Genomic DNA, 18034 nt, shown 5'->3' with positions numbered 1-18034 from the left:
TTTCTTTTTTCTTTCCCTCTCATCCACCCTTCCCTATTTACCCTGTTTCTAGCTCTGAGTGAGTGAGTGAAGTCGTTCAGTCGTGTCTGACTCTTTGCGACCCTGTGGACTGTAGCTCACCAGGCTCCTCCGTCCATGGGATTCTCCAGGCAAGAATACTGGAGTGGGTTGCCATTTCCTTCTCCAGGGAATCTTCCCGACCCAGGGATCGAACCCAGGTCTCCCACATTGCAGGTGGACGCTTTAACCTCTGAGCCACCAGGGAAGCCCGTTTCTAGCTCTATTATGACTCTATTCATACTCTACTGTGACTGCATAAATTCTGGGTCTCCTCCGTGCACCCTGAGAACAGAAGGAATGTCTTTCTTTTTAGTTGTTAAGTCCCCAACACAGCACCTAGCAGAAAACCTAACAGGAGGCACTGGAAGATGTTTTGGAATAAGTGAATAAAATATATTATCTACACCGCAGTATATTGCAAAGAACCAGGGATAAGCAGTCAGGAACCTCGGACTCGGACTCTGCTATCTGCAGGCTTCATATTTAGCATTTTAGTATCAGTTTCCTCTTCTATAAAATGGGACTTCTACTTGCTCCAATACTGCATGTGGTTCTACAAGTAATGATGAAAGTAAAGGGTGCTGATTGTTATGGTAACTTAAAGCCATGGTTAACTTCTGTTGAAACAACATTATCTATTAAACGTCCTAATTTTCCAACTAGGAGAGGCAGATTTAATGAATATTTGCTCTTTCTTAATGAAGCCGTAAACAGCCAACAAGACACTGATTTACATGATGTCATCACAAGTATGCAGACGTTTTCACACAGCAATGGGCCATGTTAACTGCACAGTATCTCCTGATCTTAACTGTAAGTTACACATAAAGCGTCTGGCTATTTCCTTACCAGGTTCTGGAAGGTCGAGCTTTGCCCGCTTCAGTTCTGCCATAGAAATCTGGAGCTGCTCTATTACAAAGTCATCTTCGAAGAAAAAATCCTTTGCCAAGGTCTCCTGAAGAAATTCTACAAGTTCTTCCATGGACAATCTCATAAGATGTTCTAAGAAAAGATGAGAAAAATATACAATGGCTACTTTAGGTTGAGAAGATAACGTATTTTATTCTGATGTCTATTTTTAAGAGTGCACTGCATACAACTTCCAAACAGCCTTATGAATATCACCAAAACTCAGTTAGGACAAAACTGTTTCCTGATATTAAAGCACAGAGAAAAGCAGGTAGCCTTGGGGGACTGGGGAGAGGTGAATGCTGTTAAATACCTTCTCACAGGTCTAAGAATAACCATACCTGGGTATTAATATTTCCTCAGAGCAAGAGTTCCTAGAGACCCTAGACTGACAAAGACCATCCAGGATGATGTATGTGTTTTCCTGATAAGAGCTGTGACTGCCACAGGCATAGCCACTTCTAGGTCTGTATTTTAACTGTCTCAGAATTTCTCAAAAATCTCAGAGGCAAGAATTCTACCACTAAACCACAAATGCCCCTCTGCAAATTTCTTGAAAATCTGGATTATTAATTTCATCTGTATTGATATTATGCCAGTGCCCTACAAGCAGTTGTGTGTACATGCAGTTCAATTTACAGAAACAAACGATACTTTACACGTTATTCACCTCTGTGCTTTCCCCCAGTCAACGGTGTATATCACTGATACCTCTCACTTCAACAAGTATGATTTTATGCGAGCATTATTAACAACTGCATAAGAATCCACTGTGTGTATGCGCTAAATTTATTAATAATTGGTCTTCTAATACTGGGCATTTAGGTTGCTTCTCTTTTTTATTTTTCACTGTTTAAAATCACAGTGTGATTTTTTTCCTTAAATAACAATGCCTCTAAATATTGGTAAGGGAATCAGGAAAAAAACGAAAAAATCTTAGCAGCCTCAGGGAACTACTGGCCCAGACACAGTTTTTGAAGTTTTATATGATGAAGGAACTTCATGTAAGTCCTTGATCTCTGTATTCCTAATGAAGAAAAAATACACAACAGCAAAGGTTTTCCAGAGTTTAACCTAATGATATAGTAGGATATAAAGTAGTTGTGCTTAAGGTTAATTTACAAAGATTAGAGAAACTTTACTTGTCAAAATTAAGAGTCATAAGTGAAACACAATTTAAGAGGAGGAAGAGAGTCATGGGGCTTTCTCACTGCTAAAGGAATGTTAAACTAGTAAGTATATACCTTAACACGGAGTATGCTTCTGTTCTACATCTTGGTCAGTTCATAATCCAGAGAGAGAGAAAAGAAGGACATGGTGGGGAGAGCGGGGAGGGAGACTGACTGATTTCCTGTGGTTATGACCACAGATCTGAGTTTTGGGAGACAGTTCACTGCCAAACTGTTTCATCTTAGGGCTGTGGTTTGGTGTTGGGGAGGCAGGGAAATGAACCACAAGACTTCTGAATCCTCTTCTCTCAGAGTAAACAACACAGATGTGATTTTAAAGTTTCAGTCTTATCTAGAATCTGAATAATCTGGTGCTCCTGAAGACCATGCTTTTCAAGTAAGCAATCAAACCGTTTCCTATCAAAGTACCAAGGACGTTCTTAGAACAAAGCCACAGCAGGGAGGAAAACTACAGAACATGACCCCAAGCACTCTGCTAATGTATCACTGAGCTGGGAAACTGAAGAGATGACCATTCAAGAACAAGGCAAGAGGGCAGAGTATACAGTGAACGTGAACTCAGGCTGTGCCGTAGGCTGGAGGTGCTGGGTGAGGAGCTTCTCTTGCCTTCTCTGCATGGTCACAAAAGGAGTACCATAAGTTTTAAGGGTAGTTTAAGACTTTAAAAATGAATAAGGTCCCTCACATTCATAAAGAGCAACTCTCACTTCTTAACTTTCAGAGTAAGGCACAGCATATCCTATTTACCTAGCCCTTGCAATATTGCAACTGAAGGTCTTTTGCTACATTTGGACAACTGTGGGCCTGGAGGGTACTTGCTATGGAGGCCACAAAGCAGCCAGACAGGGAGATAGGGGGAGGGTCCCCAACTCTGGTCTGTGGCGTGGGGCTGGATGCTCTTTTCCTGGTGAAGCAATCACAGAAAACACCCTCTCTAGACCTGTTAACTAAAGGGCCTGGCTTCTTTGGTCTCTCCCTTTCCTATTAAACATAAGAATCAGATCAATGAAAAAAAATAAAGATAAGGGACATCCCCACACACACACCATGGAAACAAATAACTAGTAGGAATATTATTAGTAGTAAAACCAACATACTGCATTCTACTTAAATGTGAAGATGAAACTGACAGAAAATAAAAGACTTTTGCAATGAGTAAGCTTCTAGTCACGAGGAAGAACCAATGAGGGAAAACTACCAACTGAAGATAATTTCTTCACTGATTTTAAAGAATTTTTAACTCATTACTAAAAGGAAATGACCTTGAAGTTGGGTGGGTAATGAGAAGTCAACATTTAAAACAAGGCTAGATTTTTGTGAAATCTTTATAATTAAACACTTTCTTACTTCTGTGTAATTTTAAGATTGTGTAAGACATAGCAGTAAGAACTCGTTCTCCTTCGAAGATATAGATGTCCCATATTCTGAGGTTTAGTGTAAAGGGCGTCTATAATTTAAAAAAAAAAAAACAGAAATAAGATCAACAGTTTGTCCTCATCTGGTATTTTTAAATTTATGATTGGACTTTTAAAATAAATACTCACCCGATCAAGGAAACATTGAAAAAACCATTTCATTGTGTAAAAACTTGTGTAGACTTCTTGAGAATCCTGGAAAAAACAAAAATTTCACAATTTCTGGATTGCTGCACACAAAATACGACAATATAATAAATACTAAAAGTTAGGTTGTTGGAGGTAGCTGTCACAGCTAAACAAAACCAATCATTACAAATCTCTGTGCTGGAGTATTTCCACTTTTTCTCTTCTGACTCTCTTCTTCCTCAGTTGTACTTTTGAAAATCACCCTAAGAATAAACCCCTCATGAGACAAGACTGTAATACAATCCTTTGATTCTCTTTTAATATATTCTAAAAGGAAGCGTCCTTGCTTTCCTAAATTACTGTATTTTTTCAGAGGAGGGTGCATGGGATTCACTGAGGACGAGTCTGTATGATCCTTGAAATATTTTAGTGTAAATACTTTAGTGCAATTTAAAAACCTCCTAAATCACTGGGAAATCACATATCCTTATAAACTATATTGTTTGTATTATTATATATCGGCTTCAAAGGCGACTGATGCTATGAGTTAGGGCTGTGATAGTTCATCGGTACTAAATTTCACAGATCTAATGTCCTTTGAGCAACCAGGAACTATAACCGCTCAGTAAATGAAATGGATGGGACTGTACACCAGTAGAGTAATAGGGGCCAATGGCTGCTTTATTCTTGGTATAGATGGGTGTAAGTCAAGGTCATATCTACCTACCAAGTGCTGCTTAAGCTTGGACAAAAATTTATTCAGTATTTTTTCATGATGTTCTTGAAACCTCAAGAGTTTGGGAAAACCATGGACAAAAAATCCTAGAATACAAACAAAAACAATACTTCATAAATAATAACAACAGAAATCCCTAGTTTAAAATGCAACATATTTCTTTTAGCTGTTAACAACAAGAAAAACAAACCCAGTAGTTACCCAAATATTTTTACTTCTCTCCAAGGAAACAATTATGTATAAGCTTTGATTATTGAAAACTGATAGCCTAGTATGTGTTTGCTAAGGATTGCCTATCACCTTGTAAAAGTATAAAAGAGGACAGTATTTCTGAATTAAAAAGGAAACTAAGAAAGTAAGAAAAAATGGAACTGAAGCTTTTTATCAAGATTATCTGTTTACTTGAAGTACTGGGTGATATCTTAAATACACACTTCTTCTATAAATTATTCTAATCTTGATTACTTATTTTGCTTCCCCATTATATAAAACAAACATTGTGTTACTTTTTTCAGGCTTACTCTAACAGTATCATTAGAGTAACCATGCTTCCCAGGTTAATATCACTTTTTAATCCTTTTTATAAGTGATATTTAATAAGCTAAAACATATGCGCACTGTATAATCAATGTTTACATATTCTATCCCAAATGATTATGCAATACAATCTATAAGATTTCTAGGAAGTAACTGTAAATGGGAAGTTAGTATTAACTTTGTGTATGTAACTGACAGAAATTTCCATCTATTTTTATTCACAAATTTCCTTTCAAATATTCTAATAGACCATTAAAAAGGACGCATACACAATGAATTTATGATTTCTCCATATGAGTTTTTCAGCCTGGGTTCTAGGTAACTTCAAAAGACGTTAAAAAGTGTTCTATGTTTTTAAAAGAATCCATGAGAAATACTGTATGTCACATATACCCTTTTTTGTATATGGTCACAGGCATATGAGCTTCTGAATGTTTCTAAGTTGTTTTATAGACTAAAGACACTTGTTTTTCTTGGTTTACCTCATCTCCCAGACTTATCTGATCTTGGAGTCCAATATTTCCCCACAGAATACATATTTCCAAAATGTAAAACTATGTCCCTGCAAGAAACCGAGGAACACTTCGAGGAAGAACTGCTTTATGATCCTTGGGGAAGGGCTATTTCTTAACTGATTCTCAGCTTTCTAAGGAGTGTGTAAATATCTCCAGAGATAGAAAATTCCTCCCCTACTAATAATATTTTCTGGTGAAATGATTTCATTAAAAAAAAAAAATCTATCTCTCTCTCGGCCACTTTCATGGTCAATTTGAGAGGAATGGGAGTTGGAAGGAACTCAAGAAAAAGTCTGATTTTGAAAAAGGCAATTCCTTCAGTAATAAACATAAGCTCAAGGATGCTAAGATACCCAACACCGCTTCCCTTTTCAGTGGGGTCCCAGACTTGGTATTTTAAATCTCATGCTTCAGCCCTCACACTGCACTTTTGTGAGTGATACAGCTTCATATAGGAAATGCAAAGAACTGAGGTAACCTTCAGTTATAAAATCTCATAGGCAGATCTAGAAACAAGTATCTCTAGGTACAAACTTACCCATAATAATGACCTAAACTGCTTTGCAAATGTAAATGTTAGAATAGTAAAATAAATACTGCTTTGTAGATTAGACTGGGGCTTCCCAGGGGGCGCAGTGGTAAAGAATCCAGCTGCCAATGCAGGAAGCACAAGAGGTGTAGGTTTGATCCCTGGATTGGAAAGCTCCCCTAGAGAAGGAAATGGCAACCGACTCCAGTATTCCTGCCTGGGAAATCCCATGGACAGAGGAGCCTGGTGGGCTACAATCCATAGGGTCACCAAAGAGTCAGACATGACAGTACACACACACATAGCTTAGACTGGTGACAATAATTACTCAAAGCAAGTTATCAGGCTTGTTAAAAGAGACGGATTTTCTAAAACTGGACAATATTCCACATAATTACTCTACTTAAGCTGTTAATATTCCACTGTACTTACAAGATTATCAGCAATGCCATCTCACGCTAAAGCAAAATAAAGACTAGTAAGGAAGAGTTGTGTTTCTTCAAGATGCCTTTTGCAATGATACTATTGAATGGCAGCTCAATGTAATATGTCTTACTACTGGAGTCCACTTATGGGATGCGCAGTGTCCAGAAATACTTATCACGCAGATAGTATTTATTTTTTTTAAAATTCACAGGAAACACTGAAGGAGATATCTAAATGCAAACATACACACGTACACACAATGCTTCGACAATAAACACATGGTAAGAATGTGAGATCTAATAAACTATGGAAGGTCATGGTTTTGAAATTTAAAAACATCACTTTAACCTGTGGCAGGTTCCCCACCACATGAAGCTTCAACGTTCACAAAGAGAATGATGGTCCATTCTCAGAGTGATTAGTATTAAAATTGTTTTTAATTTGGTATTATTACACTCAATGGCATTGAGAAAATAATTTTGCATTATATGGACAAACGCCACTTTTATTTTCAAGGGAGGTTTCAATCCAAACTCTCTCAAGTTAAGTTTATTGCATATGCTTGGCAAGTATAAGGAAAATATTATTCAAAACAGTGTAATAACTTGAAAACCAAAAAATTACACAAGCTTTGAAATATCAAAGTGCCCAGCATATGTTATCAACTTTTTTTACTGTAAGATGGAATCAATTTTAACGCTCAAAGAACTAAAACACATACTTGACATAGCAAATTACTGTGGACCTTGCCTTTAAACACCTCACTGTCATTTCTCAATTAATATTCTCTAACAAACTGGTATAAACCACAATATCCAGTCAACAGTGGACATTTCACTGAAGGCATGACTGACTGACTGACAGTTTTGATCAAAAGCTTCCAATAATTCAGTTTTTCCTAAATTCTTCGAAACCTAGTTTCTCCCAACTAGGGCAAGTAAGGAAAGAATTTTAAAACATCAGTAGTATATGTTGTAGTAAAGATGAAGGAATATAAATCTGAACAGAAAAACTTAGAAAAGTTCAATGAAGAAGAATTAAATAAGAAATCAGTAATAAATACTAATAAATTAAACACGCCCCTAGACAAGTTTCTATACTTGACTCTACCAAGTATCGCCCCCAAGTCTGACTTTGTTCGAACCTGCCGGTCTCTCTCTCTCCCTTGTTTGTTGCTGATGGTCAACCTCAGGGTCCTCTTACCATGCATGGCGTGTTTGGGACCTGAGAACAGCTTGACCAGGGCCCAGAAGGCATCTTCCTCGTTCATATACATGAGGAGCAAGGCTGTGATCTGGCTCATCCCCTGACAGTATCCAACCTCCTAAAGAGAAACAAGAACAGAGAAACTGGGGTTTTTAAGATAAAATTACATGTACATGCAGGTATGAAAAACTGATGTAGAAAACAGAAAATGCCTAAATACATTACTTAATGCACAGTTCTACAGAGAAATATTACAACCCTCACAGTACTGAGCCACACGCTATTAAAGACTATGTTTGTGTTGAAGAATAAATGCAGTGAAGTGTGGACAAGTCTAACCTAAAAGCACTTTACTGACCTCGGCTCAATACTGTTATTACACCTTCTGTAAAGAGCACTGTTTATATTTCTGTTTTATGTGTGATTCAGCTCAATATTCCTCCTCTTTGCTCAGATGTTGGCAAATTTCTCTCCTTGCACAGTTCCCAGTTGGATGTCTTTTCTCCTCTAGATTTCCAGATCTTTATGGAGACACATTTTGGGGTACCCTTCCAGTCTAAGCCCGTTCCCTGAGAACTGCCCACTGTCCCATAATTACACATAATGACACTGATGTGTCACATCACATGGCCTTAGGGATCCACGTCATGACATGTGAACCACAGCTCATGGAGACAAGGACACCTAACCCCAGGGAACCACTGATTCAGCTGCACGACAGTTTTACTCATTCACTACTCACGTTTCTCTGGGAAAACTGACTATAGCCACAACTACATACATGGCGGTATGTAGCTGAACAGAATGCCCACACTGAGGCTATGGCCACAATAGCAGCCTAAGAAAAACAGATAAATAGGCAAAGAGAGACATCTGAAGAGACAAACAGTACAATGAACAGTTTCCAGAGACAATCACCACGTGGCCCCGAGCGAGACAGAAAGAGTAGCTCTTCTCCCTGTAGGCTTCTCACCCTCCAGCTCCAGCAGCCACCCCCAGCTTCATTTCTATGAGATGTCCCTTTAATCAATTCCTTTTTAACTTGCCCTAGTTTGAGTGAATTTCTGTCCCTTGTAACTTAAACATTTTGATTACAATAGAAATGGTACACCTCAAGGTTCAAGGTGTCCTTCCTGGAATCCAGTCAGCAAAGCATTTACTTGGCCTCTATACTGGTGTTGACACTAGCTGATCTCTTCCCCCAAATCTCTCTCCCTCAAGAGTAATCAATGTCTTAAGAATAACATGTTCTAATACCAAAACGTTTAGTTTTGGCTTACTCCAGGAGACAGCAAGTAGGTATCTACGGTCTGCTATCCAGACCTCACCAAATAAATGAAATGTGATTCTGAAAGGCAACCTCCGAGGGGAACGAAGAATCACCAAGAGTCAAGCAGAATTAATCTAGCCACTACCTCCTGCCCCTCTTGCCCTGCTGATTCCCAGTCCTAAGTGCTTAAAATAAAAACAAGAAAAACACCACCACAAAACTAAGCAACCTGTAGTAAGGGGAGAAAAGTGAGCTTTGCTGTCATACTGTGGTTCTTTCCACTTTCCGAGCAACTCTGCTCTGATCCCCTGGGGTGGATGAGGGAGCCTTGGGAAGGTCCACGCAGACTGTCCAGTCCTGAGATGAAGCAACACAGGTCATGGGGGCTTTTCAGGAAGGAGGCCCAAAGATTTCCTCCAGATGCTCTGAACACAGCTCAAAGAGCTGTGGGCAGGCAGGCGCCAACTTACCGTATTATAAATAGAATATGCAGCAAGAACGTGGAACAGGGATTGTTGCCTAGAGAAAAGAAATTTACATGGAACACAATTTAGTTTTTTCAAATTTTTAAAATTAGGAACTTAAAAAAAAAAACAGTTTGACTGATGATAAATAGATAATCCAGATAAAGCTACTATTATAAAGAAATGACCCCAAGCTCAAACTTAAACAATACTCTACACAGTCTAAACTTGAGGCTAGATAACATTTTGACAGAAAGGATTTATAACAAAAAGCACAAAGCACATCACCATGCCTTCAATTTGTTGTCCTCTTTCAGTGACCTGTTCTCACTACAGAATCATACCCACAGAAGGGGCTGGCTGGACGGAGCTGTGGACCAGCCTTCTGAAGCCTCATTCACCCAGCATCCTGCAGCACCTTGCAGGGTGGATGCATGTCCCCTAGGGGGTGGTGTCCGCTGGAAATCAGCTTCCAAGACTGGCATCACCTCTCCCCTGGCCAGGATTCCCAGGGCCCAGGATCCAAGGATGGGAACAGGAGTGGCTCCACCCACTGTTACCTCTTATCCACTAACATGTTTGCTTTCTGCTCCATCAACCTTAGGCTCTGCTGCTCTAGAGGTCCTGGCTCCAAAGAGAGGAGTGTCCCCACTAGGAGACAAACACTTCCACTGAACTAGGAGCCAGGCTGGCCACCCCTACCACTATGGGCTCCTCATGACCCTCAATCAGCAGGCAAAGAAGGAGGCTAGTGTACCGGCTGGTGTAACTGATCCTGGTCGTTAAGGGGAAAGGTGAGCTGCTAGGACATGGTGGATGTAAGCAAGAGCACGTCTGGAACACAGAGAATACTGAAGGTGCCTCTGAGTATAACCAAACCCAGTGATTCAAGTCCACGGAACACCACCACAATCAAATTCAGGCAGGACTGCTAATGGTAGACTCTTCAGGAATAAAGGTTTAGGGCCCCCAGCAGCCAAGGTACCTGCTGAGGGCAAAGGGTACACGGGATGGGACGTGGAAGGTAAGTTATGGCCAGCAGTGACCACATGCCTAGTCATAGAGATGATGACTACATCTGGTATGAGTATTTTTTCCTTATTTTGGTATCAATATGTTTGTGTATATACATATATATTTTTAATGTGCTTCGTTCCTTCTCTTTTCCCTTATGTTCCCATCTACCATAGGATGTTTACTAATAGCTGACTTTATATCACAGCATTTAGGTTATACGTATCAAAGCAAAAGGAGTACATATCTCCAAGGACTCAGCATCATTTTGTCGGGAGGGGGTTGGCATATTTTGAGTTGTAAGCAGAATAGTTATGGAAGTACAGAATATTATAAGGAAGTACAACTTTATTGTCTTTATTCAAAAAGTAAGTTGATGAGTGTGGTCTGTGATGGTGAGCTCCTTATGTGCACTTGGCTGGGCTGCAATCCCCAGATATTCAAACTCTAATGGAGGTGCGGCTGTGAAACAGGTGTCTTGTAAATGTAACCAAGACACACAATCAGTTGACTTGAAGTCGGGGAGATTACCCTCCATAATCTGGGAAGCCCTGGTGCAATCGGTCAAAAGGTCATAAGAGCTCCCGAGGCCCTTCCTGACACCTGCACTGTGGACCTTGAGCTTCTAGTCAGTTCTGGCACACTGTAAGCCAATTCCCCACAACAAATCCCTTAGTTTACATCTCTTACTGGTTTCTATTTCTCTGGCTGAACCTTAACTGATATGGAGGACAGCAAAACTGTACATTTCATTCCTAAACAGTCCCTGTCATTTTATTCACCCATTTCCCATTTTTCTTAGTTTCACCTGTGCATGGAATCAAGGGTCTAAGAATGCATTTATTACTGACATAGTTTTCAAAAAGTAACAAAATCTCTCATTTCTTTTCTGAGATTTTTAATAAGAGTATCTAGTATATATTTAAGAATTTCTAGATCATAAAATGATTTATAGCTAATAGTATAGCACAGATATATGTGAAAGATTAAAAATTGAAGCTAAGTTATATCCTAAAGTTTCTGTAATATGGACCAAAGGATCTGCCAAAATTTAAACCCTCAGAGGTGGAAGCAAAATTACCACCTATACAAGATATTCCAAACACTCACATTTCAAGTTGATAAAGACTATTTGTAAATGCTATTCATAGTTTATAATATCAAACTTCACTTACTTCACACCATATCTGTCTCTAAACATGATATGGTCCCTAAATGTGCGGTTGACATCAAGGTCTATCTGTCTGATATCAGGCGAACAACCTCGTGCTCTGTGTTTTAATTTCTGAAGAGAAAAAAAGAGAAGAAAGCACATTTTAATGGAAATCAAATGTCAAAAAGTCTAAGACAAACAGTAAAATAATTCTCATTAAAAAACTTCTTTGATTTAGGAAAGCCATTTCCATGGTTCAAAAGTAAAAACAATATAAAAAGGTGCGCAGTGAAAGGTTTCCCTCTGTCCACACACCTCCACCCTGCCTTCCCTCCTCCCCCTCCCATCCTCTCAGGACAGTTAGATTTTCATTTGGAAGGAAAATGTTTGGAGTTTGCGTTGCTAAGACTCTTCCCAGGCAAGCGAGGCAGTTCATAGTGATTCCTTTCTTCTTTCCAACATAATGTTCTAGTTTTCCTTGGGGCTTATCACTGCCTGGTTTCTCGTTTCTCAATTGGCTTCGTTTTCTATAAAGTGTTGCTAATTCAATCCAGGCTCACTTTAGGCTGCTGTCAACCTCTCCTGGCTGTTCTAGTAGAACAGGTACCTTCTGTTCTCTACTCCCCACAGACCCGGCTCGTAGGGCCTTCGGACCAGCTGCTCAGTGGGGCTTCTCAGGGGCTTCCCTTCACAAACATCTGCTAGGCCTTGCTTTGCTTAGGTTTCCTGGCTCCTGCATCTCACATCTTTCTTGGATTCTTTCCTTGTTCTGAGGAGCTCGGCCTCCAGTAGCTTTTGTGAAAAGACAGGTGGAAAATCAATTTTTTGATACTCTGAATGTCTGTTACGTCTACCTTCTTTCTTAGCTATTTGGCTATCTTAGAATTCTAAGTTAGAAAATATTTTTGCTCAAAAGGCACCACCTTCACTGTCTTCTGACTTCCAGTGTTGCCATTCTAATTCCTTCTTCTTTATAAGAAAGGAGCTTCTATCTCTAAGTTCTGAAACTTGCAATTTCTGTGTTTGGTTTGGATCTATTTTTAGCCACAGGTCTGGGCATTTTATGGATCTTTTCAATCTCAAAAACTCATTGAGTTTTGACTTCACAATCTGTATTCTGGGAAACTTCTTCACTTGTCATTTTCAAACCCTCCTCTAGAATTTTTCATTTCTATTATTATCTTTTATATTCATAGGCTCTCTTGTTCTCGATTGTTCCTTTTATAGCATCCTATACTTGTTTTATGGATGCAATATCTCTTTTTATCCCTCTGAAGACATCCGCAATAGCTCTTCTGTTGTTTTCTTGCTCTTTGGTCTGTTTCTCATAAGTTGCTTTTCCCACTTGTTCCTATTTTCCATGCTAGCTCCTAGCTCCTCTCCTCACTGTCTGCTTGTATTTGAAAGAAGACACAAGAAAGCTAATGGAAAGTTGTGTGTGCAGACGGGTTTCACAACTGTCTTCACTGCAGAGTGGTCCAGCTGCTTTCACTGGACCTCCCCTGCAGTCAGGAGTTTGGGGGTTATTTTCTTGGGCTGGTCAGATTCCTAGAGAAACACTCTTCTGATCCCCCATCAGGAAGACAAGTGCCCAACTGCTAATGTTCTGGGAGTCGCGTGGAGGGAAAGGCTGGTCTGCCCCAAGTCCAGGGCATCCACTGCCCTGCTTTTCCCCCACGTGTCTGTGTCCTCTCCAGCCCACAGGCCCTCTGTTTCTCACCCCCGCTTCCTCAGAAAGGAAATGCTTGATGAGACATGATAAAATATGCTTTAAAATACAATTTAGTAGAAAAGGAGAAAAACACCCAAACACATCTATAATATGAATTATTCTAGAGGACAAGAAAACTTGACACAAAAAAGACCTCATGACAGAAGTGAAGCCCAGTTAAGCAGGTAAAAAAAATAACAGAACAGAAAGATTATTTATGTCCAGAATGGTGACAAGCTAAGGGCAGAATACAGGAAATTAAGCATATTTATCTTAACAAAAGGAGGTGAGCAACTTCTCGGGTAATCTCTGAGACTGAGTCCATCAATGTCACAATAATAAAGAATAAACACTTACTTAAAACAAATAGGATCCAATGGGCCTATAAACCTGAGGGCAGAAGTACAGTGGAAAGCACCTGGATGAAAAACTAGCCACCTCACTGTGGGTCTGGCCAACACCATTCTTCAGCCTTGCTAAGGCTTCAGGTGAGGGTGTTGGCCACTGTGGCCAGACCCCTGCCATCTGTGACACATATCACAAGACCCCAGAGAGACAGATAACAATAAGATACAGTTAAAAGAATGGGAGAGACGGCAGGTAAGAGCACCGGCTCAGGAGCCGCCACCATCATCACTGTTTGAGAAAAATCTTAGTAGATGAAGGAAAAGTAGTTTTATTCTCATTGAATTTCCATAACATCTTACAGAAAAACCCAAACAAACTTTCCAGCCAAATCACTATCTAATCAACCATTTAAAATATTTTGAAACTCTAAAATCCCAAGACATAAATTCATAATCTGTGGAGGGTCCAAACAATTAATTTTAAAAGTCTTGTTAAAATAAAAGGTAACTGCTTAAATTTACCAATATTTATAACCTTACATCCTGATGAAAAAAAAATTTTTAATTTATTTATATTTTATTGAAGGATAATTGCTTTACAGAATTTTGCTGTTTTCTGTCAAACCTCAACCTGAATCAGCAATAGGTATACATATATCCCCTTTTGCCACTAATATTCAACATTGTTCTGGATGTCCTAGTTACAGCAATCAGAGAAGAAAAAGAAACAAAAGGAATCCATATCAGAAAATAAGTAAAGCTCTCACTGTTTGCAGATGACACGATACTGTACATAGAAAACCCTAAAGATAGTATCAGAAAATTACTAGAGCTAAGCAGTGAATTTAGCAAAGTTGCAGGAATCAAAATCAATATACAGAAATCACCTGCACTTCTATATACTAACAATGAAAATTCAGAAACAGAAATTAAGGAATCAATCTAATTCACCACTGCAACAAAATGAATTAAATATCTAGGAATAAACTTACCTAAGGAGACAAAAGAACTGTACACAGAAAATTATATGACACTAATGAAAGAAATCAAAAACAACATAAACAGATGGAGAGATAATCCATGTTCCTGGGTAGGGAGAATCAATATTGTGAAAATGACAATACTAGCAAATTCAATCTACAGATTTAATGCGATCCCTATCAAATTACCAATGGTATTTTTCACAGAACTAGAACAAAAAAATTCACAACTCATACGGAAACACAAAAGACACCGAATAGCCAAAGCAGTCTTGAGAAAGAATGGAGCTGGAGGAATCAACCTTCCTGACTTCAGATTATACCAGAAAGCCAGAGTCATCAAGACAGTACGGTACTGGCACAAAAACAGAAATACAGACCAATGGAATAAGATAGAAAGCCCAGAAATAAACCTATGCACCATGGGTACCTTATTTTTGATGAAATTTTACTTATACATAAACAGGAAGGTACAAAAGAGCATTCCGAAGTTCCTTTTATAATTAATACTGAGTTTAAATTATAAGTTTTCTTCATTTCAGTTAGTCTAACTTACTCTATTTATATATATACTTTCAGAGGAACATTTATTTTTAGATATACATTTCTTATTCCTTCCAAAGGTTAATATAAAATTTAGGTTTAGTAAGGCTATAGCTGAGATGACAAGGAGGTAAATTTAATGCACTGGCCAATTTACAAGTCTTGCTGGTCACTTTTACTAACGAATAATAAAACCTAGAAATGCTGTTAACAATCTTGGGGGAAAGAAGAAAACAGTCAGTCATACATACGCAGCTGCTGGATAAACTGAATTCTGCTGTTATTTTCCTAAAACCTCTAAAAGTGACACTGTAAATCTATTATTAATACTGCATTGCAAATGAATAGCTGCAACCAGGTGTTAATTTTCCTTACGAATATGCCCCAACCGTGACTGCTGGTTTCAAAACCCCAGGCTGGCTCTTGGTACTCACACTGTACAGGTCTCTGGTCTCTTCCTTCATTTTTGGGATCTCCAGGAGCAGTGCCCAGACTTCTCCTCTGAGCTGGAGTGGGATTCCTTTGTAAATTCTCCTATGAAACTTATGGAAAGAAACATAAATTGAAAGTTACAAACACAAAGCTCAGACTAGTCCCTTAAATCACTTTTGTTACTCTTTTCAAAGGATTCCTGGTAACTGATAAAATTTAACACTCTTGGATCCTCTCACCTCTCCTCTTTAGATCTGAACAGGGAAACATATCCACAGAAAGGACAGGATAAACAAGTAAAAAGATGTCAAGTATGTCCATACATTAGCATTTTCATTCACTGCAAAGGTGCGCCTTCAGACACACGAGAGCACAGTCGGTGCCCTTTCTAAAGTTGTGAACATCTGACACATTCCCCACTGATGTGCCTAACTAGTTACACACTTCCCTTCTTTTCCCTCATACAAGATTCAGAATATCAAAACAGTTCTCTTGTGTCAAAGTGTCTTTATGGAGTCTCTCCAGAACCTTCTATCTCACAACTCAGTGTGGCCCCCAGTCATAAGGAAACTTTAGAACTTGAAGTGATGAAACAAATTATGGCAGAAACTTCAAGAACAAGGTAAAAGTAAGTACATAGTTACCATTACGAACAAAATAATATTATTTCAATAGCATGGCTAAGAAAATAAGATATTAGAATAACCAAAATGCTATGAACTAATAAGCAGAGCTTTAACTTCTACAATTATACTACTTAGATTTTTAAAAATGAAGCCTTTACTAAATCATGATGTAGCTTTAAGAAACTGTGAATTTAAATAATTAACACTGTAGAATGACTTTTCCTGTGAAACAGTGCATACTGTGAGGTTGACTCAATTAGATAATCACATACATAATTTCAGTTTTGTTCCTTTGGTATAAACACAGTACGGTCTCAAATTTGAGAAGTTGGCAGACAGTAACTGGAAACACTGAAGCATTAACTCAGGAGGTAGATGTAACTGGAAGAATATGTACAGAAAGACTGTGTGTAAATTCCATTCTGCTTCAGCATTTCCCATGTGCTAAACACTTAACACCATTAACTTCAAACTGAGTATATGTGGGTTTTTTAAAGTGACTTTAAGAATTATTTTCCAAAGAAAGTTTATCACCCATATTCATTTCAAATTTATAATATACTTAACTTTTTAAAGGAATATAATCCACTAAAAGCAATTTCAAATTCTCTCCTGAATTTCCAGAGTAAAGATGTTAAACTGTAAGTAATGATGGCAAGTAAACAGATCAACTCTGATGGACATACTTGCATGTCCATTATACAGATGTTTTTCCATGAGTAAAGTAAGAACCACATGCATTTCTTACACTGCATCACTCACAAAGATTTAGACATTATTTATTGCTTTTGTTCAATTCTGTATTCAACAATTATTTATAAATTACTGACTCCATCCAAATAGGCACAAGTCTCCTGAGTCTGGATCTGAGAGTTTTAAACCATCCATGAGGCCCCATGCTTCTTAACCACATTCTATTTCCTTCTGGCCTTTAACTGACACACACCAAAAGGGACTTCTAAGCAAACAGACAATAAGCAAGCCCTGGCATCTGGACATACCATCTCTTGCTTATCGTTAAAAACAGACTTGAGAAATTTATTTCTAGACATCGTGTCTCCATTTTCCCATCAGTTGAATCAAATGTTGGCTAATACAAGCCTGTCAGTTACCTGACCAACAAAGGTCCATTCAGTTATTTGGCAAAAAAAAAAACACACGATATATATATATATCCATTGTAGGAACACTGTTATGATAGAGCTAAGACACAATAATATCACGACTAGTTAAATCAGAATGGTCTCTGCCAGCAGAGATAACTTCATCTCTTCATTTAATAGATTATATTTTAAATCCAGTGTGACTGTACATAGGGGGTAGTCATTGTGAAAACAAAGGCAACCTTAATGGCAATTTTTTTCATTAAAGCTTATATTGTAAAAATACAAATATTCTCTATCAGATCTATATATTTTTATTTCAAGACATTTATAGATATTTCTTTGTACTACTACCACATAAGTAAGGATTCTGTTGAGAGAAAACATACTTTCCTTTTGAAGAGAAGAAAAATATACACTATTTTTTAACTTCAATGTAATTTAAAACTGGGTATAAACTGGGAGCAGCAATTCTTTTAGAAGGTGCATTCTGCTTCATACCAGATTGGACCATATATATCATCAAATAATTCTAGCATTCATTACAGTTGTGGGAAAGTGCTTTAAAATGATACATGAAAGAAAGCTCCATTAAAATCTCTCTCACTGAGAAGTACATTAGCAGAGTTGCTGTCAGGATAACAGCCTAGTAGAATTCTCATTTTAACAAAGGCTTACATACTTTCACAGACATATGTATACTAGAGAAGGACATAAAGTCATGTAATTCTACAAGTAT

At 38.3% G+C, this 18034-nt stretch overlaps 1 protein-coding gene across 8 annotated transcripts in view; it reads right to left on the bottom strand.

Annotated features, from left to right (window-relative positions):
* The window catches only part of USP6NL (USP6 N-terminal like), a 217159-nt gene that overhangs the window by 13637 nt on the left and 185488 nt on the right, over positions 1–18034 (bottom strand). For all 8 annotated transcript variants that reach the window (XM_055427518.2, XM_055427464.2, XM_055427492.2 and 5 more), the window contains 8 exons: positions 15569–15676; positions 11576–11685; positions 9393–9441; positions 7650–7770; positions 4431–4525; positions 3704–3769; positions 3507–3606; positions 910–1062 (listed from right to left, as the gene is read on the bottom strand). In XM_055427518.2, coding sequence (XP_055283493.1) covers positions 910–1062; positions 3507–3606; positions 3704–3769; positions 4431–4525; positions 7650–7770; positions 9393–9441; positions 11576–11685; positions 15569–15676 — 802 coding nt within the window. The remainder of the gene's footprint in view (positions 1–909; positions 1063–3506; positions 3607–3703; positions 3770–4430; positions 4526–7649; positions 7771–9392; positions 9442–11575; positions 11686–15568; positions 15677–18034) is intronic.

Source organism: Moschus berezovskii, chromosome 15, assembly GCF_049115385.1.
Source record: "Moschus berezovskii isolate FMDL1 chromosome 15, NW_MosBer_1.0, whole genome shotgun sequence".
Lineage (NCBI taxonomy): Eukaryota > Metazoa > Chordata > Mammalia > Artiodactyla > Moschidae > Moschus > Moschus berezovskii.
This window is presented reverse-complemented; position numbering and strand designations above follow the sequence as displayed.